The sequence below is a fragment of the Rhinolophus sinicus genome, chromosome 1, assembly GCF_057876585.1.
Source record: "Rhinolophus sinicus isolate RSI-liver-muscle chromosome 1, RSI-T2T, whole genome shotgun sequence".
Lineage (NCBI taxonomy): Eukaryota > Metazoa > Chordata > Mammalia > Chiroptera > Rhinolophidae > Rhinolophus > Rhinolophus sinicus.
This window is the reverse complement of record NC_142501.1, coordinates 14,559,188-14,586,730: the sequence shown is the minus strand read 5'-3', so window position 1 is coordinate 14,586,730 and position 27,543 is coordinate 14,559,188. Positions and strand designations below refer to the sequence as shown.

The 27,543-nt window shown below is 50.5% G+C and overlaps 2 protein-coding genes across 2 annotated transcripts in view; one reads left to right on the top strand and one right to left on the bottom strand.

The window, feature by feature from the left end:
- Nucleotides 1-22,076, top strand: part of TIMP3 (TIMP metallopeptidase inhibitor 3) — a 57,361-nt gene extending 35,285 nt beyond the window's left edge. The window contains exons 2-5 of the mRNA XM_019728422.3: nucleotides 8,639-8,721; nucleotides 16,176-16,287; nucleotides 16,963-17,084; nucleotides 18,156-22,076. Of these exons, the coding sequence (XP_019583981.1) occupies nucleotides 8,639-8,721; nucleotides 16,176-16,287; nucleotides 16,963-17,084; nucleotides 18,156-18,353 (515 nt within the window). The 3' untranslated portion in view covers nucleotides 18,354-22,076. The remainder of the gene's footprint in view (nucleotides 1-8,638; nucleotides 8,722-16,175; nucleotides 16,288-16,962; nucleotides 17,085-18,155) is intronic.
- Nucleotides 1-27,543, bottom strand: part of SYN3 (synapsin III) — a 409,774-nt gene that overhangs the window by 270,522 nt on the left and 111,709 nt on the right. Inside the window, exons 4-5 of the mRNA XM_019728421.3 lie at nucleotides 27,040-27,196; nucleotides 23,883-23,972 (exon numbers count right to left, since the gene is read on the bottom strand). Coding sequence (XP_019583980.2) covers nucleotides 23,883-23,972; nucleotides 27,040-27,196 — 247 coding nt within the window. The remainder of the gene's footprint in view (nucleotides 1-23,882; nucleotides 23,973-27,039; nucleotides 27,197-27,543) is intronic.

Below are 27,543 nucleotides of genomic sequence, written 5' to 3'. Positions count from 1 at the left end.
GTGTGTTTCCTGGACTGCTCAAGCAGAAACCCACAGTGCTTACAAGGTACGGGGGGAGCACATGCCCCTCCTCCCTCTCTGCCGGGGGCCCAGCACAGGGCACCCCCAGGACAGCTTTGCCTGGGGGACCCCAGAACACAAGGCAGGCACTGAGAAACAAGAGTCTCTGTGCAGAGAGTGGTTTTAATATCCTCTCGGTTTTAATAGCTTTCCCTGAGATGGAAACTTGGGTTGAAATGATTTGCAGCTCTCCAGATTTTTCTGAGTGTATGTGTGTGTGTATTTGGGTTTATTTTTAGCCGCAAGGGTTCATTTCTTGCCAAAAAAACCTGCTTAAATAAAACCAAGATTAATATTTTTACTTAGCGGAAAGAGTTAGTCAGGACGGGCTTTGAACTGGAGACTCCCTATCTTGACTGGGGGTACATCTTCACTGTCTGGCTTTGGCTTTGACTTGAACAAAAAGGGCCTTTGAAACTAACAAGAGAGAAGTGCCCTCAGGGGACCAGGGTAGGATGCAGGAAGAGCCTATCTGTGAGACTTCTTTGAGGAGCATTCTTTCCGCAGACAGGCTGCCCTGCCCGGCACCCCTCATGTTCTCTCTTCTCTTGGACCATCTTCCCGGAAAGGTGGGGGTCTGCCCTGGCTTTGCTCAGAGCCTATGGATTCTGCCTCACTCCCAGCTGCTTTCCTTAGCCCCTCCCCTCAGGTCTGGGCCAGGCTTCTGCCTCCTCCGGATTCAGATAAGCAAACTGCATCTCTTCTCCAGAATGGACTAAGGCCCAGATCCACTGTCACCTCCAAGGAGCTCTTGACACCCATCCTCCCAGGACACACTTTGCCACTCTTGGTGCCATCCTGGCCCTTTGTTCTTGCTCATAAGTCCGTGTTTGCCATCCTTGAATGTCACTCACCTGTCTCCTTGCCTGTCTTTCTAAACTCTGGCTCCTGAGTTCCTCTGGGCCTCACGGACCTCCGTGTCCCTGTGCGCCAGCACCACGCTCCGTAACCCACTGCTGAACAGGTGTTTATCTGACCCTATGGACTCAGAACTACCAGTATCCCCTTCTGATCGAATAAACCTCAGAAAGACTAGATCATTTGCTACAGGTTACCCAGGGAGTTATTTATCTTTATTTTCTTGAGTCACCCTCTGTGTGTGGCACTCTTAGCTTCATACTCAGCACATACATGTCAGGGGCCTGCTGTGTTACAGCAGTCAGTAAAACAAAGAACCTGCCCGCTTGTGAAGCTTACATCCTAGTGGGGAGAACCCAGCAATGCACAAACAAGTGGATTTATAGTAAGTCAGACGGTGGTGAGCGCTACGGATTGCCACAGTGAGGCCTGCCAGGGGACAGAGGGAATGCAGGGTGGGGAGGGGTGTGGGGGGAGCAGGGAAGGCCCCCTGACCAGGGGACATTTGAAACAGGTGAGAGAAGGGGCCGTTTGGCTACTGAAGGCAGAGTGTTCTAGCAGAGGGATGGCAAGGGCAAAGGCTCTGAGCTGCGTTTGGCGTGACGGAGGGGTAGTGAGGAGGCTGGGGGGCTGGCCTGGGACAGCTACCAGCTTCCTGGGATGGGGAAGGCAATGGGGGGCCCAGCTGTGGGTGAGGGCCCCTCCCAGGAGCTCAGTTTGAGATGGTTGCACTCAAGACGTCTTATTAAACTTCCAGATGTAAACGCAGACGAAATGTAGACGCCTGGATATATGCCTTAAGGTCATGGGAGTTCTGGGTTGGAGGTTGCAGAAATGTGTGAGCTGCCCTTTGTACGGATGGTATGCAAGCCGCAGGCTGGATGGAAGTAAGAGGAGGCAGAGGGACCCAGCGCTGACCAGACGGAGCACGGTGGCGGTCATGGCTGATTATGACAAGCGCTGCACTGGCGGAGTGCGGAGTGGGGGCTTAGGTCATCCCAGGAACGCTTCAGGGGTTGGTTAACATCACCCCAAGTTATATATTTATGGAAGTGACTTGCCCAAGGTCACACAGTGACAGGGCAGTGACTTCACCCAGGTCCCCGTGCTCCATGCCTGTGCATTCTAGTATATCACGTCCACTTCTCCAGGGGTTTCCTTGATCTTTCAACTTCTGAGTCTGTACAGGGGCTTCTGGGGTTTGGGGTTTGGGGTTGTGGTGACAAACAGCCTGGGAACCTGAAGGGTCCAGCTGGACAGGCCCCTCAGGCCTCTGCCCTTCACCCTGAGTTCCGAAGGCTCTTTTCTTAAACATGGGCATCAACAGAGTGTCCCCAAAGAGGCGGCAGATAATTGAGGAGGACCTTGCAAAGGGCCACTGGTGGTGGGAGGAGGAAATGCTCCATCTTGGGCCCCCCCGCTGTCTGCCTCTGATGAGCACATTGAAGAATCTATAAGAAATCACCATCAGCAAACGACAGTATATCATTTGTTTAGCTTCAGGGTTACAAAGTGCCTTATTACACAGACATTGTCTCATCTGATTAATCAGTCTAACCTCAGATTCTAGTGTTGTGAGAAACCTTAGGACCTCGGGTTTTGTGGTTTTAAGTTGTGTTGTTGTTTTTTTCCTTCCACGAAAGCCTGGATGGAGAGCATAGTATGCTAAACAGACGATATTCTGTTATATTGCTAATGGTGATTACTTGTAGATTCTTATTTCTAATCAGAGGATATGCGTGTGTGTGAGTTATTGGGAAAAGGTGGTGAGTGGTCAAGGGGATGTGGGGGGGTCATTGGGGGCTTATCAGGGGGTCCTTCCTCCTAGAGACCATTTCTCTTCTCTGATCCTTAGCAGAGCTGACGGTGGGGGTGGGGAAGAATTATGAGCTATTTTGCAATCAGTACAAATCCCATGGAAATGTTTTTAGGGAGTCTGCTTTCCTGGGGGACTCACCCATTTTTTTCTAGGGGATGCAAACCTGCCCTCAGGGTTCCTGATCCTCTTTTCCTCAGTTAGAAAACGGGGACAATAACAGCCACCTCATAAGGTTACCACGAGGGTACAGTGAGATGACAGACACACTGCCTGGCACATAGGAGGGGTTTAATAAACGGTAGTTGTTACCACTGTGTTCTAGTTCCTTCCCTCTCCTCTAGACTAACTGATACAACGAAGTGCAAGGAGCTGATGGTTAATTAGCAGGCGGACAGCTGGAGGAGCAAGGGAGCCTGGCTCCGCCCTCCTCGGACAGGCAAGAGGCATGGTACAGCACAGGACCAGGGGATTGCTTACAGAGCCAGATGGGCTGGGGGCCTGCCTTGCTGTGGGGCCTCTTGCTTATGTCTGGCCTCAGAAAGGACCCTTCCTTTGCCATCCTGTGAGGATGACAATCAGGAAACAAACATCAAGTGACTCTTAGACAAGTTGGATAACAGGCATCCTTCCTTCCGCGTTGCTGGCGTGCTTCCATGGGACTGGGGATCATTCTAACACTGCCAGACCTCTCTTTCCTCCAAATCCAGGCCTGAGAAGGCAGGTGAGCCCGAGGCCCAGGCTTTCTGCCTAGATCCTGACTGCGGGGGCCGGTCACAGGAACCAACTCCTCCCTGGGGTGGACACGGATAGCTTTTGGATAAATTCATTCTATTAATACCTGCTGTCCAGGTGTGCCTTACTTACCCTGGTTGTCCATCTAAAAACCATACTTTGAGCCAGGAAAATCATTCTACAGGGCCTTTGGAGAGACAGGAAGGGGGCAGTGGGTGTATGTCACCCCCTAGATGGCTGAGCCGAGTCCTACGTCATGGAGGGGATCCGCAGTGCTCTTGACAGGATGCTAAGATGGGCAGAACCCGGTCTTAAGCTGGTGTACATTAGTCCAGTGAAGGGATCCTTGATCCAAAAAGCAGCCAAACTCAGCCTTCCAGCCCACCAGGAGGAAAGTCCAACCATCGACTCAGAGTAGAAAAGTCTGGATTTGACTAAAGATGGTTGGATGGGAGGTGGAAGGAGAGGGTAGGAGTCAGGGGCCAGCTCACGGGCCTTTTCCCCCTCTGAATATGCTGTTTCTGGACACACCTGTAAGCTGCACTGGAAGTTGAATCCTGTTTGCCATTGGACTTGGTTTTGGTTCCAAACTCGTGCAGCTTGTGCTATAAGTTACTGTGGATGGAGGTGTGGGCCGGCAGCACACAATTATTAGGTTGGTGCAAAGGTAATTGCAGTTTTTTGCAATTTTTAACCTTTTAAACCGCAATCAGTTTTGCACCAACCTAATACGTTTCTGGAAGAGATGCGCCTTGCTCCCTTTGTTTTTACAAGCCCTTAATAGCCCCCCCACAAAAAAAAGTTATTTAAGGAAAGCCGAGATAATAATACAGGGATATATATACCTTTGTATCTGGAGCCTCAGGTGTGTATGTTTCAGAGGACCCCACGTATACTTACTAATCAATGTACTAATGACAAGCACACATAGCCTGGTCAGTTTCTTCTTACATCCTTTTCAATTAAAATACTCTTTACTGTTTTCTCCGTATCCCCAGAAGCACAGATTCCGTTCCCAGGAGTAGGAGAAGCTCCCAGGCTGAGTTTCGGGGTACACCTCATCCCCCTTTCCAGGGGGTGCTCTGTACCTTGGCGATCAGCTCTCTCGCCATGAACTTTTAAACTCTGTCTCCCCACTCGCTAGACTGCACTCTGTGGAGGTAGGAAATGGGACTTGGATTTCTTGTTGTCACCTTCCCTAGCACCCAACCCAGTTTCCCGGACACCAACCCAGTTTCCACCCATGTTGGTTTAGCTGCTGGAGGACACTGGGCAGGCCACTCCCCAGCACGAAGGGGAATAAAGAAACCCGGTGTCGGCCAGCCCATCTGTGTAGCTGGCTTCTAGCTGCCACATCAAGGTGGCGGGAATGGCCTGACAGGCTGCCAGCTCCCAGTTTGGAAACTGTCTTCTGTTGTTGTTGGAGCAAATCACCCCTCCCCTGTCCACGGTGGCCCCTGGGCCAGCGAATGCCTCGGGAGCACCCTTATTGCCAAAAAGGAAAGCACAAAATAGCACGCATTTAAATTGCGGAGGCGAAACCGAAGCAAAGAAAGACATATTAACTCACAGACCGAACAGGCGGAGCTTGGGATTGGCCTGCCAGGTCACTCGGGAGGGACTTTGCGAATCTATTTAGGAGAGCAGAATGTCACTTAATTTGAGTGCAGTTTTGTTTTCGCAAGGGAAACACTGGTGTGGCCTCTCCACCGGGCTATCTCGGCCTCAGTCTTTCTGGATCACGACCACGGGACCTCGTTTGGTCCTGGGAGCCTGTGCTTGGGTTGCACGTGGGTGATGAGATGGGACAGGTATTTGTGAAGAAGTAGGTGCTGCGGGCACTTTTGTTCTGATCAGCGTGTGTGTGCTCCCCCATCGCTTCCTGACATTTTGCAAGGCCAGGGCATTTGATTGAGTGTGTCTATCTTCCTATCCTAGGGCAAAACCCCAGGCCGTAGCTTACAGGGTGTATTAGAAGCCTCCAGGTGCTCCAGGATGGACAAACAATGATGGCAGTCACGGTAGAGAGGTGAATGTTAGTAAGATATGTGGGGCTTGGGCTGGGCCGCTGTTCACCGTGTTTGTTATTTAACCCTCACGAAACTTTATGAGGTTAAAAAACAAACAAACAAACAAAAAAGAAACTTTATGAGGTACTGTAGTCATTGTGCCCGTTTTAGAAATTAGGAAATGAAGGCACAGAGAGGTGTGGTAACTTCCCCAAGGTCACAGGGTGCCAGTGCTGGGATGTGAACCAAGGGAGTCAGGCTCCGGGCTCGTCAATGCTACGCCGTGCTTCTGCTCCACTAGTAATGAGTGCATCATTTGTAAGCCACATGAGGGGCACTGGGCCAAGACAATCAGAGAAATTTAGGAGGAAAGAATTCAGGGGACACAGAGGGGTTTGCCTGAGGCCACATGGTAATGGGGGAACTCAAACTCAGATGTGGCTTCCTGACTACAAATACTTACTCTCTGTTCATGGGAACTATTCCTCAGATGAAAAGGTTCCAAGCTCAGGCCATTTCAGGGTAAGGAAGGAATTGGCTCCCTGTGTGTGCAGAAGCTTCCAGAAGTACCCAGATTTATGGGACAGGTCTGCTTATGGCATGTTACGTCTAAATGAAGTCAAGCCATTTTTTGTTGTTGTTGTTGAGCCAGGCAAGGGTCGATGTTGCTATTTAAAGGACCTTTTGCTATTTCCCCCCCTCGGCAGAGATGGAGTCCCTAGTTTACCTTCTGTGTTAATGAAGCAGAAAAAGATGGAGCCAAATCGATTCAGGAAGAATCAATAGCAAAGTCCTGGCCCGTGAGCTTTCTGCCCAACAGGGAAGCTGTTACAACCTGCCTGTGGGGGTTAACGTGGAGGAAACAGTCCTGGGGCCTCTGGGAGGGTGGCTCCCTGCCGAGGAGACTGCTGTGAAGTTAGAGGTGCAGGCGGAATCTCAAGGGATCCTGCCAGCCTCTCGTTTTTACAGCAGACTTGGAAACAGCCCCTCGCCTCCTCCCAATTGGAGCTGCCGCCGCGAAACTGCTGACTGTGCCAGTGGGCTCCGTGTTTTGCCATCCCTGGCAAGAAGGTCTGGAGGGGCCGTTCATGCTTCAGAGTCCTGACTTCATGTCTGACGGGGAAAGTAGGATCCAAGCTCGTTTGGGAAGAAACAGGACAGAGTCCAGTTGGGATGGGGGAATTGGTTCCTATTAAAGAATTGTTTATGAGATTACAGTCAATGAATTGAGAAACATGGTGGGACGTCCAAAATGGAGAAGAATAATGGAGTTACCAGAATGGGTGTGTGTGTGTGTGTGTGTGTGTGTGTGTGTGTGTGTGTGTGCACTCGCGCGCACTGAATTTGCTATTCAAAGCATGGCTGCTATACATGCAAAATCCATTCCATTCTGGTCAAGGTCTTAGCATGAGAGCATCCAGACCCTCATGAATGAAATTCTTTGCCTCTATGGCGTCCCCCATCCTGCCCTGTTCCGCCCCACCCCACCTTTTGTTATGGTTCTTTTACTACCGTGTTTCTCTGAAAATAAGACCTAGCCGGACCATCAGCTCTAATGAATCTTTTGGAACAAAAATTAATAGAAGACCCAGTCTTAGAGTAAAATAAGACCCGGTCTTCTATAATATAACATAGTATAAGACTGGGTCTTCTATTAATTTTTGCTCCAAAAGACGCATTAGAGCTGATGGTCCAGCTAGGTCTTATTTTCAGAGAAACACGGTAGAAGACTTTTTCTTTGAGCCAATGAACGCGACTTCGATGCGACTTCTGAATGCTGTCTTCAAGACCTGTCCCCCATGTGCTGGTTTTACAAGTATTTGACGACAGCTATTAAGTGCTTCTTTTCCACAAAAAGTGAAAACTCCTCTTATACTCTCAAAGCCAACCCCTCTCTTCCCTGTGTTCCCACTGCATAAATGCCTCTCGTCCAGCCTTTCTCATGCTGGACCTAATGATTTTCGTGTTCATAGTCAACCAATATTTACTGAGCACCGGCTTTCTCCTAGATGCTGTAGTTAAGACATTTCACAGGATCTTTTGTTTAATCCTCACTCCAGTTCCCTGGCATAGGTGGAGTTATTTACGTCCTCTTTACAGATGAGAAACTCATGGCTCAGAAAGAGGAAGTGGCTTCAGTTCTCTGTCAGTTCCCTTATCTGCTATCAGGTGGTCACTAATACCGCCCTGTCTGGGGGTTGCGAGGAGTAAATGAGTGAAATGTGCTTTGCACGAAATGGGAGCTATCTTTTGGGAACAATCCTTCCATGGTCAGCCCATCCCATTTTGGGTCATAATGATGATAATGATGGCATTCACATTTCTGTAACGTACACTGTGTCCGAGACACAGTGCCAACACTTTCACATGCATTATCTTGCCTACTCCCTTCAAATCAGGAGATTGGTGCCCTTATTACACTGGTTTCATTAGAAGAGGAAAGTTGGAGGCCAGAAACAAAGTTTCTTGCCCACTGTCATTAGAGTTAGAAAGAGCAGGGCTGGCATGAGAACGGTTCCGTTGGCTCCTGAGCCCACACTGCCAACCCCTCCCTCCTCTGCTGCACTCTCGGTGAGTGACACTCGACTGCGTCCTTTGCCATGTGAGTGCTGGGTAACCAGGTTCCCATCAGAACACTGACTGGGGCATGATGGGGAGGCTGGGTGCATAGCAACTCTGGGCATGTCAGGAGGGAATGAATTCATACATGCCAAGGAAGGGCGCCACACGAGGCTCAGGAACGGGTCCTGGTAGAAAGAGTAGGTCTGGGAGGCCATGGGAGTGGCAGGTGGGCAATGGACGGAGGGCAAGAAGCCCTAACAGGTGAACTAGGTTTTGGATTATGGTGGAACCACAGTCAAGCGACCCCTCCAGGCCCCTGCAGCCTAGGAATTTCCAGGGCCAGCCACTGTGGACATTCAGAGGCAATAACTCGAATCATGACCGCCTTCCCTTCTTTCTCCACTCCTCCCCCCCACCCCCAGTCTCCCTCATCTGAATTGCTGCTCTAATAAACACAGTTGTCTATTCTAGTTGGCTCAAAGGTAAGAAAGCAGTGCTAGGCACCCTGGGGGCTGGGGATCCCCCTCACGATGGGGTTCGTGATGTGGTTCAGGCCTCCCTAACCTCCTGCCTGTCTCTGTGTTCCCTTTCTCTGCAGTGATCCGGGCCAGGGTGGTGGGAAAGAAGCTGGTGAAGGAGGGGCCGTTTGGTACACTGGTCTACACCATTAAGCAGATGAAGGTGAGTGACGGCAGCCGGGCTCCAGGAGGGCTTCTGGGTTCGCTTTTGTTTTTCTGCCAGTGGAGGCCTGGTCAGTGGAGGCAAAGTGGTTTGGAACCAGGATGTGTGTTTGCTCAGTGTCTGAGCCCCAGACCCAGCCCTTCTGCCCTGCTGGAGAGGGTGTTTGTGAGGCAGCAGAAAGGGATGGGCGGGAAGAGGGGGAATGGTGGCTGCTTTATCCCACAGCTAGCCTGGGGGGAGTCCCTCAGAGGCAGTTGTTAAGAGTGTGGGCTCTGGAACCAGACAGCAGACAGCCTTGTTACCTGGTAACTATGAGACCTTGGCCAAATCACTGCCCCCTCTGAGCCTCAGTTTTCCCATCTGTAAAATGAGGAGCTTGGTCTGGATTGGTCTTCCAGCCTCTTTCGAGCTTTGACTTTTTGAGTTTCAACAACGCCTACAGGTCTGGTGCAGCCATTGAGGTTGTAACGTAGGTTTAACTCCTCGAATTTTTACATTGAATTTGCTGATCACAGAAACCTCATCCTGAGATAGGAACGGCACCCTCCTCACCTATTTTCCCAGCGTGTTAGCACCGTTTACTAAGCACATTCATGTAACTAACTATAGTCCTGAGCACGTTACCACTATAAGGCCCGTCAAGGAAATCTGTCTTAAGGAAAAGAGCATCAGATTAGAAACCTACCGACCCTGCTTCCTGGTCTCAGCTCCACTCCTAACTGGCTCACCTTGGAATCACCCCTTTCCCTGGGCCTCAGCTTTGCCATTGTTAACAGTGCAGGGTTGGGCTTGGTGCCCGTGGGGACCCTCCGGCTCAGGATTCTAAGTGCCCTGGCACACTGGCCCTGTTACTTCTAAGCAGGAGCGCTTTAGATGCTGGAAAGGAATAGTTATGTTTGCCTTGGCAGAGAGGACAGGGGCCTCACCTTCAATAATTTCACAACTGGTCCAGCACCCCACCTTGGTAAGCACCTCCCTATGTGTAGGCGCCGCGGAGGCTGCTCGGAAGATGGGGTTCCTGCATTTAGGAACTAGTCAGGCAGGGAGAGAGGACACATGTGTGTGACAAATCAGAAGTTCAAGACGGGTGCACTCAGGTCCAGGGCGACTGCCAGCCCCTTTACTCACTGCTCATATTAGCATGCACAGCAGTCAGGGCAGGGCCCATCACGCAGCAGGCACTGATGAATGCTTGTCCATCTAATGGGGGAATGAGGGTGAGAGCCCACTGGCCTGGAGAGAAAGCACTGGGGGGAGTGACACAGCCCACGGGTGGCACCCATCCATCCCAGAGGCAGACGTCGTGGTCTCACTCTTCCTGCACCCTCAGGCCTGAGGTCAGATGTACTAAGTTTTTGAACCTGTCGCTTTGGATTCAGTTTTGGAAACATCCACGGCCTCTGGTTATGTAATATCCAGAGTCAGCCCTGGCCCGTTGCCCTTGGCTTCCCAAGCTTGGTCACAGGACCTGCTTATGTTTTCAGATGGCCGTGGGATGAGGACAGTGGGCAGAGGGGGACCAATGAGAGCCACAACAAGCCCCCAAACCCACTGTGCAACCCCTGGCAGCTGGCGGGTAAATGCCAAAGCATCTTAGACAAAAGCAGAGGTTTAGGAAACACATGCCTTGCCTGCTCTGGAACAATCCTTCACATTTGAGACACTGGGGTCAGCAGAGAGCTGTGAGGAAGGGAAGTGGGAGGCAGTGGTTCCTGAGCTAGCCTAGCTTCCCTCCTTCCTCTGGGACCTGGATGCCAGGCTGGTCGGAGACCCTTCCTGTGGGCAGAATGTCCCATTTCCCCTCATTGGCATCAGACCAGCCACTTGGAGGGGGGAGTGTTTAGAGGCCAAATAACATTCGTTCCCCCTTCAGCTTCAGAGCACACCCCCCTGCTCCCAGGGTGCTGCTCTTCTGCTGTCCATTCACCATCCTTTACCCAGGTTCACGGAACAACGTGCTGGACAGTAGAAGACAAAATCCCTCGTTTTCCTTCTGACAGAGCCTCAAACGGGAAATGACTTGCTCAGAGTCCTGCATTTAATTAAAGGTAGATCTGGCTCCCTAGCTGAGGTGTCAGGAATCCTTCCCAATCCTGTGTGTTCTTTACACCACTCCCCAAATCTCCTTGCCATCTTACTCTGGTCATCAACCACTATCCAATGGCTTTTATTAACTCTGCCCCTCCTACCAGCTCAGTATGAGACAGTCCACAGAACTGGTCATTGCTCTTCTATCCAGAGTGGCCACTGGGTTCTGCCGGCCTCCAGGCACCAGGTTTCAGAGACGGTGCAGGACGTAGGAGTACACCATCCAAGCCCTCCCTCTCTCTCCCCTCACGCTCACCCTGTCTGCTTAGCACTGTGCTTCTAGCTGGGGCTACAAAGACAACACTTGTTAGAGTGAACGTAAGACTCCATGCAAGTAATATTTGTTGAGCCTTTGCTATATTCTGCTGAGCCTTGACCTGGCTCAATACCCACAATAACCCTATGGAACAGATACACAGTATCAAGATCGTACCGCTAGAAAGTGGCAAACCAGAGCCAAACTCTAAGCTTTGCCTACAAGGAGGTGACAGACCAGTGGAGAAGCAGGACGACTAACCATTCCTGTCCACTTTGGGGACTACCCCCACCCCATCTGGACCTAGTTCCCCCAGGGAGCAAAAAGAGGTTAGCTTGAGTTTGTGGGTTTGTCATGCAGCTGTGTAGCTCCTGACTTGCAACTGTCCTGCAAAGAGTGTATCCAAAAAAAAATCTTCGTAGGAGGGAAGGGGGACAGGTCAGAGAGGCGAGCCTGCATGAGTTTTGGCACTGGTCCCTGGGGCGCTTTGTTCTAGTGGATTAGAGAGTCTACCCAGAGAGTGAGATGGGGTAAGCAAGGGTTCCCTTAGAGTGGGACTAAAGGAACTTCGAGAACATGAGAATTCAAGCCACCCCGTCTCACCTCTCTGTTCATTCTCAGAGTTACCCCGCCAAAAAACAAAACAAAACAAAAAAACCCTCACCCAGATGGAAGACAGACAAACCCTCTCCCATATTCTAATTCCCGAGCCTCTGAACAATCTCTCAGGCACATTCAACGTGCACAGAGAGCCACAGGTGTGTGGTGGGGGGGAGGTGTTAGAATGTTGAGGGAGCTCATTGCAAACCCAAACTTGGAGATGAGCTGGAGCTGAGCCACTGGGCTGTGGTGCAAAGGTGGAAGTTTCCAGAATTGGCTGCTCCAATCTGTGGGGACCTTATCTCCTACCAGGACCATGAGAAAGCGGTCACCTTTGCCAGAGGCTGTAGTTTGTGCAGGAGGGATATGCTCGTAGGCCAGCTGCAGGGGACAGCACGTGGGGGACATTTTGTCCCCGATGGTCCTGGGAGGGGTCCCATGGGAAGGCCTGCTGGTCATGTGCTGTGCGTGTCCTCACTCTGGCAGGATAGATCTGCTGGGCAATCGGAATGCTTGGCCCCCGGGGACTTCCTTCCTTCAGTGGTTTGTCTAATCAAATGAGCAATACAGGGTCTCGCCTTTGAAGCTCCAGCTGGAAGCCTCTCTGACACCCCCGCCCCCAGCACACAGGGAACGGTCTCCTCCTCCCATTGTCTGTGGCTGTTATGCTCTGAGTCTCTCATTAGCCTTCTGCACAGACTGCCTCCATACTCATGCCTCTGCTTCCCCAGCTAGGCAGCCATTCTGTAAGGGAAAGACTGTGCGTTTGGTATCTCAATGGAGTAAGAGCTGTGAAACGCAGGTGCTTGGTCTGTAAAAGAGGCTGTGATGTGAAGTGGCGTTCACACAGTGCTAATCATCGGTACACATGCCAGAAATATTTGACAAAATGGTGACATCTCATGCTATCAATGTAGAGTGAAGACCAAACATTCCAATAGAAAGATGCAAATTCCCTTAAACTCAGAAACTTCTTTCTCCCATTATTTGTCCCTTCACCCCAAGGGAAGCTAACTTTCAGGAGCTTTGTGTAGATCCTCCCAAGGTGGGAGGCCCAGGGACTTGTAGAGTCCAGGGTCACACACACACACACACACACACACACACACACACACACACAGGAATACTATCCAGTCTTAAAAAAGAAGAAAATCTTGTCACTTGTGACAACGGGATGAACCTGGAAGACAGGTTAATTCAGATATGCCAGATGCAGAAGAACAAATACTGCATGATCTCACTTTGTTGTGGAATCTAAAAAAGTCAGACTCTTAGTAGCAGAGAGTAGAATGGTAGTTACTCGGGGCTGAGAGGTGGGGGACTTGGGGAGATGTTGGTCAAAGGGAACAAAGTTTCAGTTATGCAAGATGAATAAATTTTGGAGATCTGACGCACAGCATGGTGACTATAATTAACAATACTGTATCGTATACTTGAAATTTGCTAAGAGAGTCTATCTTAAGTGTTCTCGTACATACACACAAAAAGTAACTGTATGAGGTTACAGATACCTTAACTAGCTGTACTGCAGTAATCCCTTCCCTATATGTACACTGTTTATATATACACCTTAAATATATACACTGTTTATTTGTCAACCATATCTCAGTGGAGCTCGGGCAGAAGCACCTGCTTAGCTCCAACGATCCAAACCAGCTTTAACTACCGGCACTGAGAAACGAGACTGGGCGACATGCTCACTACAAATTGGCGTCTAAGTGGTTTTAAGCTAATTTGTGTGGCAAGTGCTATTCTAAGTCCTTTAATTCTCAAAAGCACCTTATGAAATAAGTCCTTTGCCCCATTTTACAGACAAAGAAACTGAGTCCCTTTCCAAGTGGCTAATAAATGGCAGAGACAAGAATCAGACTTGGTCTGTCTCCAGAACCCAGGTTTCCCAGTAATCCTCCATTGCATTAGTTAGATTAGATTACCATTCACATCCTTTTCCAGTCTGAGATTCTATGATGCTTTGATTTCAGGATATTATAAGCCCATTATAACCCTCCTAAATCTGGCAAGCCAATTCTAGGTCTCTATGAATACAAACCTCCTGACGCTTTTGGATTAATATTTAGGTGCAGGTAGGATTATTATAAAGAGAAGAAAACTAAATGAGCAAAATCTGCCTTTCCCACATACTGACTATATTGTGATTTTCAGCCTTGACCCTGCAAGGCAGTGTTGGTCAGACCCAGTCATTTGTAGTGGATGGCAATTTTCACTCTGTGTGCCAGTGCTAGAAGCCATGTTAAAACGAGGGTGCTTGCAAATTTAAAAGTAGCAACGATGCCGAGGTGATTTGGATGAGCTGAGTTCTTACTGAGCAGTTGAAGTTACTGGACTCTCAGCAGGGGCTTGGTTCTCACCCATAGAGCAGAGATCAGATGAAGGGGAAAGACCACACGGAATGAACTGAGGGTCCCATAGGCTGGACCCGAAAGACCTAGAGCGAGAACTGAATTGACACATTTGCCCCAAACTCAAGGATCGTCCACACCTAGATGAGAAGGTGCTGGGCACAGAACTGAGTGTGGGGAAGTTCTCTGAAGCCCACACCTGACGGCATGCACACAGCAGCACTCTTGAGCACGGTTCCTGTGAAAGCCAGCGAGGCACCATCCATCCCTGAGGAAATGGGGGGTGGTGATGGGACTCCCCCTGCTCGCCACGGCACAACTGAAAACTGAGTGTGGACAGCGCTTCTAGCGGCGCCTCGCTGCGTTTCCTCCTTCAGCGGCCAATCTCGGGGGAGAAGAGGGTTAAGAAGGGAGGCCAGGGAAATTAAAACCATCTGCAGTGATGGCTGCTCCCCTTAAAAAAGCAGAGGCTCCCAAACTCTGTCAGTCTCACAGACCCTTTGTGATGGCAGAGCTCCTTGTGGACCACCCACCCCCGCCAGCCAGTCGCCACTTAAAAGAAAAGGAGAAAAAAAATAGCCCATTATAACAAATGGGAGGCACTTAGATGAGACGACGCCATGAGGTGATGTCTGGCTTTTTATTAATTACCATAAGTAAATTAATAACGCATGCCAGGAGCTAAAGTAGGGACCCTGTCCTATTGTAAACCATTGGGATAAGCCCAGAGACCACCAGGCGACCATGGCCCGTAGCCTCTGAGAACTAGAGGGATCCTGGGAATTGACAACACCTCAGCGCCCCATCCCACTCCACCAGCTCACACTCAGCACAGCCGTCTTGATGGACCCATGTAATGCTCGTGGACTCGACCCAGAAGCACCAAGTGGGTTCAGCCTCCGTTATGTTCACACCAGTGGCTCTGGGAGCATGCTGATGATGGAGGCATAGTAGTCATACGTGACATTGGCCTGTGTCAGAGGCCCTTGGACATGAACTTGTGGGGCTGCAGTGGGAGATACCATAGTGTAACGGATAAAAGCATGGACTCTGGAACAAATTCCCCCGCTTGGATTCCTACCTCTGCTATTTACCAGCTGTGCGGCCTTAGAGAAGCCATTAACCTGCCTGGGCCTCAGGTTCCTCATCTATAAAATGGGCATAATAGTTCTTGCCTCATAGGGCTTTATTGGGATTAAATGGGTTAATATTGGAGCAGAATTTCTCACGTTGGCAGTATTGACATTTGGGGCCAGATAATTCTTTGCTGTGAGGGCTTCTCATGCATCACAGGGTATTTAGCAGCACCCCTGGCCTCTACCCACAGATGCCAGTAGCAACCCTTCCCCATCACCTCGCAATTGTGACAACCAAAAATGTCTCCAGACATTGCCGAATGTGTCCTGGGGTGGGGAGAGAATCGCCTCCAGTTGAGAACTACTGTATCAGATTATGTTGTAGATAAAAATGCCCACAGAGCAGCAATTTCATAATTATAAAGTAGTTAAAAATCTAGGCGTTTTGAACATCTGTATATGCTTTACCTGGGGTAAAAGAACCCAATGCTTTCATCTGATGCTCAGAAGAATAAAAGCATGGAGAGCCCCTGGCCTGACCTCAACTTTTGCCAGCCAAACAGAATTTCTCTCAGAGTCCTCATCTGTAAAATGGGTATAATAATACCTGCCTCTTAGGGTTCTTGGGAGGATGCGGTGAGGAGAAGGTGAGAATGCCTTTATACACTGGAAAATGGCAGAAAGATGTCATGAAAACGCTGGCTGGCTGGCTGCCTTCTTGGAGCTCAGATCCCGAGGTTGGGGAGGCTGGCAGGACCCCTTTCACAGCAAATTCATCTCTGGATTTCTATGCAGGGGTTGCAAATAGAGAAATGTATATCTCCGGAGGCGTATGGTGGGGGTGTTGGAGTGGGAGATGTGACTGGCTGAACAGGAAGTTTTCTCTGGGAAAACACCAATGATGGCTCAGCCACGAGGAGACTAGGTGGCCTCATGAGGAGGGAAGGACCTGGGGTGGGTGGGTGAGTGACTGGCCGCACGATGGCCAATGAGGGGATCAGATTCCCACAGACCCAATGACAGCATGCCTCCTGAGCCCTGGTCCTCCTCCCATGATGTTCCTTCTGCCCACAGATGTACCGAGGCTTCACCAAGATGCCCCACGTGCAGTACATCCACACGGAAGCTTCCGAAAGTCTCTGTGGCGTTAAGCTGGAGGTCAACAAGTACCAGTACCTGCTGACAGGTAACAGCCAACTCGAGCATCTAGGCCAGGGTGTGGCCAGGGTCCACCGTTCCTTCACTTCAGAAGGATGGGGAAGGAGTAGTTGACCCCAAAGTGTCCCAGGGACCTTTGCATTGTGCCCAGTGAACTATAACCAGTATCCAGTCTTGAGTCCATCTTGCTTAGCCAGTGTTGGGAGCTGAGGTTCCTACACTGAGGCTGGGGTTTAGTCTCAGCTCCACCACCACTGACCCTGTGGAGGAAATCTCCTAGTTTTGCAGTTTCTCAGCTCTACTGTTAAGTTAAAAGGGATTGCCAGTGCCTATTTCTCTCCACCTCACAGTCCATTTACTAGGTCCAGCTTTGAGAGTTACCCCCTTTTAGGCAGTCGATGTAGGAAAGAAAATACCAAAACCAAAAACCATTGATGTGAGAAGTGAAGAGCTGGTCCCTAGTCCCACGTCCAGCCCTTCATGGTTTGAGAACTTCTGCAAACCACTTAACCTCTCTGAGTTCATTTTCCCCATCTGGAAAATGGGGCTGCAGCTCATCTTAAAAGGTGTTGGGGAGGATGAAATAAAATCACAGGACTGAAATGTCTGTAGCATAGTACCTGGCCTAAGGTGGGTACTCCGTCGGTGTGAATTCTTTCCCTTTGGGCTGGGCTCCCCTTAACCGCCCTCTGTCCTCCTCTAGGCCGTATCTATGATGGTAAGGTGTACACGGGACTCTGCAACTTCGTGGAGCGGTGGGACCAGCTCACCATCTCGCAGCGCAAGGGGCTGAACTATCGGTATCACCTGGGTTGTAATTGCAAGGTAAGCCTCCGGGACGGGCAGCAGGGCAGGTGCTGGCTCCCAGCTCCTGCTGTGCTGGGCACTGGGGCGTGTGCTGGAAGGAGTGAGTGTGGGGCCAGGGCAGACGAGCAGGTCCGAGTGGGGGTGGTAAGGAATGTGGCCCCCAGCCTGAGCAGCAGAGAAGGCGAGAGAAGAATGCCTTTCTGCTGGAATCAGCTGGCTCTGTGCCACTTGGCAGCTGCTGGGGCACAAATGCTCTCCAGAGTCCGGCCCCTCCCGCGGCTCAAGTTGGTGGCAGGTACAGGGTCCTGGCACTGGCAGGTCCTACCAGGTAGTCCCAAGTGGGCTCGCCCGAGCAGCGGACTCATTGGTGCCCCCACCCCCACCCCCAGGTGGGCAAGCCGAGGTAGGACTGCTGATCCCACACACTACAGAAAGTGACGCTTCCACCAGGCCCAGCTCCTTGGCCCAAGCACGGGGCCCAGCCATACAGCCTTGCTGCTGTGGGTGGGAGCTGGTCTGTTCTCTCACTTGGTTCTCACCACTCTGTGTGGTTTCCATTCCTATTAGCCCTATTCTGCATGAGTGAATAGAGGCTCAGAGACCTTAAGTAACCAGCCCTAGGTCACACAGCTCGTGAAGTCTTCTTTCCAGCCTAGGGCCGTGGGACTCAGAGTTTATGCATTAATCTTTCTCATTCTTCAGTTTCCCTACAACAACTCAGATCTCTCATCCTTGCCTATTACCATTTGAGAGGGAAAAGCTCTCTCACATGTCTGATTCTACAGCTTGCTGGCTGTGTGACCTGGAGCAAGTTACTTAACCTCTCTGAGCCTCTATTTCCTTATCTGTAAAAGCGAGCTATATCTGTTACGAGAATCAAAGAGAATAACAGCAGCACTCAGCAGAATGTCTGGCACATGGTAGGTGCTCAGTAAGTGTTAGTATTATTTATATTATTGTCTCTAAGGGACTGATGTGGCTGGGCTGCACGTGCAGTGGTCCCAGGTTCTGAATCCAGACTCGGGCAAGCATCAGGCCTAGGTCCACCCTAGCGGGATCTACCAACCGATGGCTGTTATCTAATTGCAGATCAAGTCCTGCTACTACCTGCCTTGCTTTGTGAGCTCCAAGAACGAGTGTCTCTGGACCGACATGCTCTCCAATTTCGGCTACCCCGGCTACCAGTCCAAACACTACGCATGCATCCGGCAGAAGGGTGGCTACTGCAGCTGGTACCGAGGATGGGCCCCCCCGGATAAAAGCGTCATCAATGCCACAGACCCCTGAGCGCCAGACCCTGCCCCACCGCACCTCCCTCCCTTCCCGCTGAGCTTCCCTCGGACACTAACTTTTCCCAGATGATGACAATGAAATTAGTGCCTGTTTTCTCGCAAATTTAGCACTTCGAACACTTAAAGAAAAGTCTATGCTGTCCTATGGAGTTTATTTGGAAACATCCTCCTGCCCCCCTGCCCCCACTCCCAAGCCCTTCTTTTGGTTTTGACATCACCCATGTCCACCCAGGAATTTCTGGTGCCCTGCCAGAGAGAACGGGGAAACGTACACTCCTCTTCTTCATGATAACGTAATCTATATTTTTTTAGGAAAACAAAAATCAAAAAACTATCCCACTTGGGCATTGTCATACTGACCCCTCCTGATTCTTCCCCACCTCATCATCTCCCAGACCCTCCTCCCTCGGCCCTTCTTCTCCACCCCAGTACAGAAAGGCCACAGACAAGGAAGCCACTGAAAGGCCAGCTGTTTCAGGATCAGTCGAGGGCAGCGAGCGAGCAGATAGACTCAAGGTATGCAGAAGATCTCCCCCACCCAGGAGATGCTACTGCATGTCCCAAACAGACACCGTCTGTCTGTGTCTGCATGTCAGTGTGAGAGGGAAGGAACAAACTACCAGAGAGGGTGTGAGATGATGTAGCACACACACAATCCCCCCAGCCCAGTGACACCTGGGTGGCCCTGATGTTTCTGAGTCTGGAGCAAGCAGGCCGGCCGGCATAACAGAGCTTTCTTAGTGGGTGAAGACTTAAACATCTGCCCGAGGTCCGGAGGCAATTTGCCTGCCTTGTACAGAAGCTCAGGTGAAAGACTGAGATGAATGTCTTTCCTCTCCCCGCCTCCCACAAGATTTCCTCCTGGAAAACCCTTGGGTAGATTTGACCAGGAGCTCGCCTTTACGTAAATGGGAGAAATACAGACACCATACACTATCCACAGGTATAGCCAAGTAGACTTGGACAGAGAATACTATTTCCAAAGTAGCATTTAGCTCACCGAGGGGGGGATGTGTTTGCATACACATTTGCATATATCCACACAAGGACATAAGCTGATTTTTTACAGGACACAGAATTCTGTTCAATGCTGTTAAATACGCCAGTAGTTTAAGCTCTTCTATTTTGTTGTTGTTGCTTGTTTGAAGAAAATCAAGACATTCCAAGTTGATTTTTTTTTTTTTTTTTGCATTTTAATTAAAATTTGAAATTCTGAACACCCTCGGCATTCCTCTAACTGAGGTCATCTGACCTCTGTCCCTCACCTTTTCTCCTGCTTCATTCACGTTCGGGGCCTTCACGTAACTGCCTTACTGGCTTGGCTCAGATGGGAGGTGAGTTAATATGGGTCAGGGCCCTGGGCACAGGAGGAAAGCTGCATTGTCCTGCCAAGGCTGGACGGCCACCTTCCCTGGGCTTGGGGACAGTGCTCCTCTTCCTCCCGCTCCGTGGTGGGCAAATGCCCCCTCTGAGGTCTCCACCTCATGGATTTAAATTGGTGGTCACTGGGGGAGCCGGACTCAGCGGTCGGCTGTGGGGTTCTGTCATGTTTTGTTGAAATAAAACTATAATATAAATTCTCCAATGAAATAAAAGTATTTTATAATTTAGTGCTGAAAATGAGATGCCGAACGTAGATGATAATGTACATTTTACAGACTTGGGGATGGTAGGGATGGTGACATTTAACATGATTGCTCTCTTTTTTCAGATTATGGGTATTTATCCTCTGTTAGTGTTTGTATCTTCAGTTCATTCCGCTTAGGAAACAGCTGCCAATTGAAACAGGAGAACAAAAAGAAGCAGACGACATGTTGCAATGTCTTGCATGCACACACAGATGCCTAGGCAGGGTGTGTGGCAGAACCCCAGAGCGGGAAGACGGGACACGCGTGCAGTGTCCTTGGGATTGAGTTCATTACCTAGTACCTTCCACCTTGTGGTCATGACATTTGGCACGTGGGAAACATGAGGCTTTGCCTTCTCAGTGGGGCCGTCTGAGCAGAAGGAGCTGAGGTCAGCAGGCCAGTGGCTTTTATGGGGTGACCCCCCCAGACTTGGTGTTTTAAGATGTTCTCTATTTCAACCTCAAAGTCTTACGAGGTGGAACCCCTGATGCAACCCGCAGGAGTGCCCTCCCACAACCGGCCACCAGCCTCGCCTCCGTGAGGCATCTGACCATTCTTGGTCCCCGATGGGGTCACCTCCACTCATACAGGAGGGACTTGGGGTGAGGCCTGAGCATGAGTCAGCTGAAATTTCCCTGCAGACAAGTTGGCGGAGCCACAATGCCTCTGCCAGGTCCTGGCAACAAGCACAGGAGGTCCTGGGCAAAGGAGTTTCCTTTGCAAAGCAATGTTGGCAGAGGGCGGTTTTTGAGCTTTCTATCAGCTATAGCTTTGTTTATTTCACCTGTTCACTTACTGTATAATTTAAAGTCATTTATGTAGCTGAGACACTTCTGTATTTTCAATCATATCGTGAGCGTTTTATTTTGCTAAATCTTGTGTCATGTGTAGGCTGTCATATGTGTACATCGTGTTTAAGAGAAAAAAAGAAAAATGAAACCCACATGCCGCCATTTTCCTGAATCAAATTCTACAGTGGAATGGAGGGTAAATACTTCTACTGTGCAGGCAGCTAGACTGGCGAATTGGGGAAACGAGAAGAAACTAGCCTTTGAGCCTCCTCCAGCCTCTTCTCTGTCAGCATCCCAGTGCTGTCTGGAGTAGAATGGAGGAGGGGAAAATATAGCAAGCACACCCACCGTCCATGCTCTGTATCAACTAACAAGCCCTGGGCAGTCGGCTGGTCATTCCCATTCCATTTCCCCCTAGTCCCTCTGCCCACCCAACTGCAAAGCCATGGTTTCTCCTAAAAATCCCAGGCCGTGAGAGCTACAGTTCCAGGATCTCTTAGCCTCCCTGGCCGTCTCCTGCCTCCCTATCCGGGAAGCGCCACACCCAGGCTCTGCCCCCGGGGTCAATGCTCCATCAGGCCAGGGTAGGTAACACGGGGGACTCCAGAGCTCTGCCTTCACCCAGCCCCAGACTTGCCTATGTGATGGTCAGGCTACAGCGCATGAGCACCGTTTCTCATACCATGGTTCTTGAGCAATTCAAGAAATAAATGATTTACTGGAACAGCTCTGTCTCGAGACACGGAGAGAGACACCACCCTCCCCTACCCCAGCCCTTCGTCCTGCTTGACGATTGTCAACGCGGATTCCCCTAAGATGACACCCACGTGTTTGGCTTCTGCCTGCCTAAAGTAAAAGTATCAGTAAAATAGTTTCACCCAAGAAAAACACTTTGCAGATCTGATGGCAAAAGCAAAACAAACTGGGGGCGCGTAGGAGAGGTGGGTACCAACAGCCTCCAAATTGGCTCTTGGGAAGCTGAGGAGGGAAAGAACTTAGAGACCGGTTCCTGCTCGGAGGGGAGGGGCTTCGTGGATTCTCCCACACCCCCGCCTGCCCACTTTAGCCAGTCTGCTGTCCTGAGACTCGGAAGTGATGGAGAGAAACCAACCAGAGAAAACCCTGTCTAGAAGGAATGTATTTGTTGCTAAATTTTGTAGCACTGTTTACAGTTTTCCTCCATGTTATTTATGAATTTTATATTCCGTGAATGTATATTGTCTTGTAATGTTGCATAATGTTCACTTTTTATAGTGTGTCCTTTATGCTAAACAGTAAAGTGGTTTTATTTCTATCACACACCTGCAGTCTCTTGCCTCCTTGTGTCCTGGTCGCCACTGCCGGGTGTACAGCTCTCAGACCAGTCCTACTGCCCTGGCTCCAGGCCCATGCACCCTGCCCTCCTTCCACTCACCTCTAGCTTGAACCCACTCTGCCCCAGTCCTCTCCCAGGCAGGAGGGATTTCAGGAGACGCAGCATAGATTTTCCTCCTGGCTGCTAATGCAGCCCTGACCTTGCTCGCTGATTCTCTGGCCAGAGTTCTCCAGAATCTGGATTGTTATCTAATTACCTATCAGTGGTACAGGTATTCTCATACTGGAGCTCTGACTCGGCCTTTCCTGTTTTCTTCCTAAGAATGTCAACCAAATGGAAGTGGGGAGGGGAAGGCCGCACACAGCAGCCCTCGGTGCCAGATGCCTGCCTGACATGCTGAGTGGGGCTCAGCCTCGCGGGGAACGCCAGGAGCGCATGCGGCCGCCCTATAGCTGGCAAAGCCCTCCCGGAGCTTAGAGCTGGGCCCACCACCCTCAGCGGGCTGGCGTGGCTGTGGACCCTCCAAGCAACTTTCCCCCTTTGTTGACAGTGTACCAGGGTAGAGCTTGGCCCCTATTTTACAGCAACTCTACTTTGAGCCCCTGTGAGAGGCCAGGCACAGCCCTCCATACACGGGACTTCACTGAGTCTCCACAACTCATGAGGTTGTTCCACGGTCACCCATGGTTTTCAGCGATGGCAGCTCAGGCGCACAGAGATTAATTCACTGCCCAAGGCCTAGTCTTAAGCAGACCTAGGATTCAAATTCAGGCTGGTTTGATGACAAAGCCGGAATTTTCTCCACTGTTCATGTTTTTCTAGAATATGCTGGGTTCCACATGCCCTACAATTCCCAGCAGCACAACCTCGATCAGATGTAAGTGAAAGGTGATCCATGGAAAACCTCTCCGTCTGGGGAGACGGCTCCCACCGGGAGCCTGGCCATCACTGTCTCCAAACAGGGGTACCCAGCTCAGTAGCCTGCACTTGGAATTCTACAAACAGGCCACTGTCCCCAGCTGGTACTACCAGACACCCTATTAACTACCGTGTTCCCCAAGACTCACATTCTTCCCAAGGCACGTGTGGGGCTGTAGCCCCGTATTCTTTTGACCAATTTAAGAAGACCACCAACCATGCAAGCAGGCATGTCATGGGCTGTGCCCAGCTGCCCAGAACTCTTCTAGCCAACTTCCGCCAGCTGTGGGACGGAGAGCTCTCCACCCTGCTCACAGCGATGGCAACCTCTCCCACCCAGCTGTCCTCCGAATGGCAGGCTATACCACACACTCCAACTCTAGCCCCAACCACTTCCCAGAGACAACCTCAGATATATTCAAATGTCGGAATGTAAAGAGGACACACAAGGAAACTGCCCTTCAACAATCAATGCAAATCAAACATTACTGCTTTTATTAAAATAAGAGCTGAAACCAGGTCTGGCACAGGGCGCGAATGAAACGACACCCTCCCTTTGAAACATCTTTTATACTTATTATCAACCTTTGGCTCCAACGTGCTACTTCAAGTTGTCCTCTTATTTGCTAAAAATTCCTGATGTCCCAAAGAATCCTGTCCACCTTTGTCATTTGTCCTACTGCCTAACATTTCACCTGGAGAGATGACTCTTCCCTTAGGAAAGCCAGGTACTCCGCAGAATGTCACAGCTTTTCCTTAGACCCTGGTGGTCTAGACCCCTGAGCCCACCTACTCCATTCAAATAGACAGAACATAGACATTTATGTTTGTTCCGGGTCATACGCAAAAGCAGAGTAAAAATGCACACTCACCATTGGCTTATGGTTGGGGAAAAACGTTTGCTCCACAAGCGGGAACTTCTCAGGACCCAGGGAATGTAAGATCTTAATGAGCTGAGAGAACTAGGACAGAAGAGAGAACACAGGTCAACATTTGTCACCTAGTCTGGCGAAACCTCCCACTGGGTCCGACGCCTTGAGCATCTCACTGTTCTGAGCTGAGCCCCAGCAGCTGTGCGCTGCCTGCGGGATACAGACCAGGGTCCTTGGCTGGACATTCGCCCCTCCCCCTGGCTGCATCAACCCCTTCATTCCTGCCAGGCTTGTAACGAACACTTACTACACCCTCAGCATTTCACACAAGCCTCACCTGCTGACATTCACGCCATGTCCCCTGCCTGCCCTGCCCTCCTTCCTAGGGAGACCTACTAAGCAGTGGTTTATGGTATAGACTCTGAGTTCAAATACTCGCTCCAACACTTACTAGCTCTGTATCTTGGGAAGTCACTTTAGGTTTCTGAGCTTCAGTTTCCATATTTGTAAATAGAGAAAACCAGAGGTGCAACCTCACAGCACGGTTGTAAGGTTTAAACATACAGTGTTGTCAATAGCAGTGACCAGTCCATGGGGACACTCAACTGTTAGACCTTATATTTAATCATAGAAAGTTCTGCTCTGCGTTTACAACCCTACTCATTTCCCATGGCTGGAGCCACACCCCTTCCACGGAGGAAGCTACTGTCTCCAGGACGAGAGGGGAAGCTTCTGAAAAGCAGGTCTCAGACTTACACTCTTCTCCTTCCCGCACACCAGGCGGCCTCCTTGGCAGCGCCCTTTCTGCATGACACTGAGCCTTAGTGGTGGGGCCACCAGTTGACTATGGCAGACCAGGCCTTGCGAGAAGACAGACTCTGGGCGGATGGTTGAGATGATAACAATGTCTTGCTGGAAGGAGGCCAGGGCAGTTGTGGAAATGGGAAAAGGGACAGAATGGGGAGGGAGGGGGTCAGAGGACGTCAGAGCAGGAAGAAGGGCACTCCTGGTGGGCAGTGGGAGAGCATGTGCTGGAGACGCTCTGTGGCTGCCATGCTGTGGCCTTTGATGGGGGGGGGGGCAGCATAAGAGAAGAGGTCAGAGGGTAACCTAGCACACACCACCGGGAGCCTGAAGCGGACCGACGACCTTGGGGTCACCTGGAAGGCATAGGGGAGCTGCTGGGGGACGTAAGCATGGAAGAGCAAAGTAGACTCTGATCAGGAAGAAGGAAAAAACTGCAATTTGTGGCCTAAGGTGGATGCTCAATGTTAGACATGGAGCCATGTCTTGCGCCCAACTGCCTTGGGGGTAACACAATGCTAAGAGCTCAACAGAGAATGGGGTGACTTAAGAACTGTCTGCACCAGGCCAGGATGGGACCGCAAACTCATGGGCCGTGGCCTGCACCTGTGGTGCCGCATAGAGTCAATGTCAAGGGTTTGAGAGGCCTCCGATATAAGGCAAATGATGGGGGATTCCTCATTTAGCAGACAAGGCCACCACAGTCCAGAGAGGGAGAGTAATTCCACAATCAAACACACGAGGTTTGGAGATGCCCGGCTGCACCCCTTACTATTAGCTACGTGAGCCTCACTCTTCTGTACAAGAGAGACAGTAACAAAACCGACTCACGGGGCTTCTGAGGACGCAGTGCAACAAGCCCGGGAAGGGCCAGCACAGTGAACTGACTATGTGGGAACACAAAGGGGGTGGGTCAATACTTGCGACGACCCCCCTGGGACAGTGGCACTTGAATCTGGGAGGCCATGGGCCAAAACTCCCAATGAGGGGAGCATGAGAAGGAGACCAGAGCCACAACACTAGTGGTTAAAGATGATGCATAGCCATTCGTTGACTGCATGTATCCATTCAGTAACTACTGAGTGGAAACTCTGCAGAGACCTTGCTCCAACTTCTAGAGACAATATTAAGTGTCACCATGTATTGCGTGTGTACTTCATGCCAGCCAGCATCTAAGCACTTGACCTGTATTAACGAACTCATGACCCTACCAGGAAGTCCCTCATTTTACCATCATTTTACAAATGTGGCAAATCAACTCCGAGAGGTTAAGCAAAGTGCTCAAGGCTACACAGCTTGTAAATGGAAGATCCTGGGCCGAGGCAGTCAGGCTCCAGAGTCCACGCTCTCCACCACTGCCCTCCTACCAGCAGACAGACAACAAAACAAGAGACAAGATAGCTAAGAGCTTCATGGAGCACATTCTACAACCCTCTACCTCCACATTTCCTAGCCCCCTCCCCGCTTTATCGTTACCCTTGGCACGTATCACATGATACACTGCATATCTGGCATATTTATTAATGTACTGCATGTGCCCCTTCCCGCGAGAATGTATGATCCATGGGGCAAGGATTTGGGTCTCATCTCTCACTGCCTTGGTCCTAGGACTTAGAACAATGCCTGGAATACAGGGGCTGCCCAATAAACATCTGTTGCATGAAAGAATGACTTCTAGCAGGGGAATCACAAATGAATGGATAAACATATCATTCTATGTGGAGATAAGTAATTTGGGAAGAATGAAAGCAGGGTAAGGGATTTGAGAGCATTTGGGGGGCATGGAAGGGTGGTATTTTAGGAAAAGCCTCTCTCACCAGTAACACTGAAATGGAGACTCAAATCAAGCGAATGAATGCAATGAATGAATAAAAGGTGGGGGAAATCAAGTCTTGGGGGTTGGAAAGAGGGCTTCAAGTTCCTGCCTCACCCTCACTGTCTCCATGACTCTGGGTGAGTTCCTTTATTGCTCTGAAACGGTGTTTCTTTTTCTGTAAAATGGAGGCATGAGCCCGCATGCCACATGGTGGGCTAAACACCAGGCAGCACGATTTCCGGGTCATTACTAAGTGCTCAATAAACACTGCCCACTGTTAACAAAATGACTGATAGAACATCAGCAAGAACAGCACAGCACCGCCTCTTACTATGGATATTATTCTAAGGTAGCACTGTATCATAACAGGCTGTTATTTGTCAGGCAATAGTTACAAGAAGGGGGCTGGGAGCCAAGTCACTTATTCAGTTGCTGAAAACAACTCGGTTCATCACCGAGGCCGCCATGCTGAGGAACAGGCCCATTTCAGGGCCGGGAGCCCTCCTGCCCCCCCTGGGCTCCGGGTCTGTCACTTACCACCCAGGGCTTGCTGCAGAAGTTATAGACGGAGTAGAGGGAGTTGACGGCGGGCAGCCCTCCGTACTGGAGGCCGATGAGCAGGCTGCGGTAATCCTCTCCCAGGGCCATGCTGTAGGCGTGCTGACGGACCAGGATGAAGTCCGGCTTGAAGGATCTGCGGAGAGAGGGGCCCACAGTAGCGTCACCCAGGGCGTCAGCCCACAGCCTGCTGGGAAAAGGACTGAAAAACACCCCTACTTCTTCATCTTGTGTGGGCTGTTTTCTGAATGTTCTACGTTGAACAGATACTTCATGTACCATCAGAGGAAAATGTATCAAACAAGTCAGGGAATCTGAACAGGCACTAAAACGACTGCACATATTACATGACGTTACGGAATCCCCACGATGCGCACATGTTACGTTACTGAGTCCCCACAAGGCCCTGGGATGCGGGATTGCCGCCATCCACTGCATTTTACAGAGAAGCATGTTGAGGCTCAGAAGCGTAAGTCACGTACT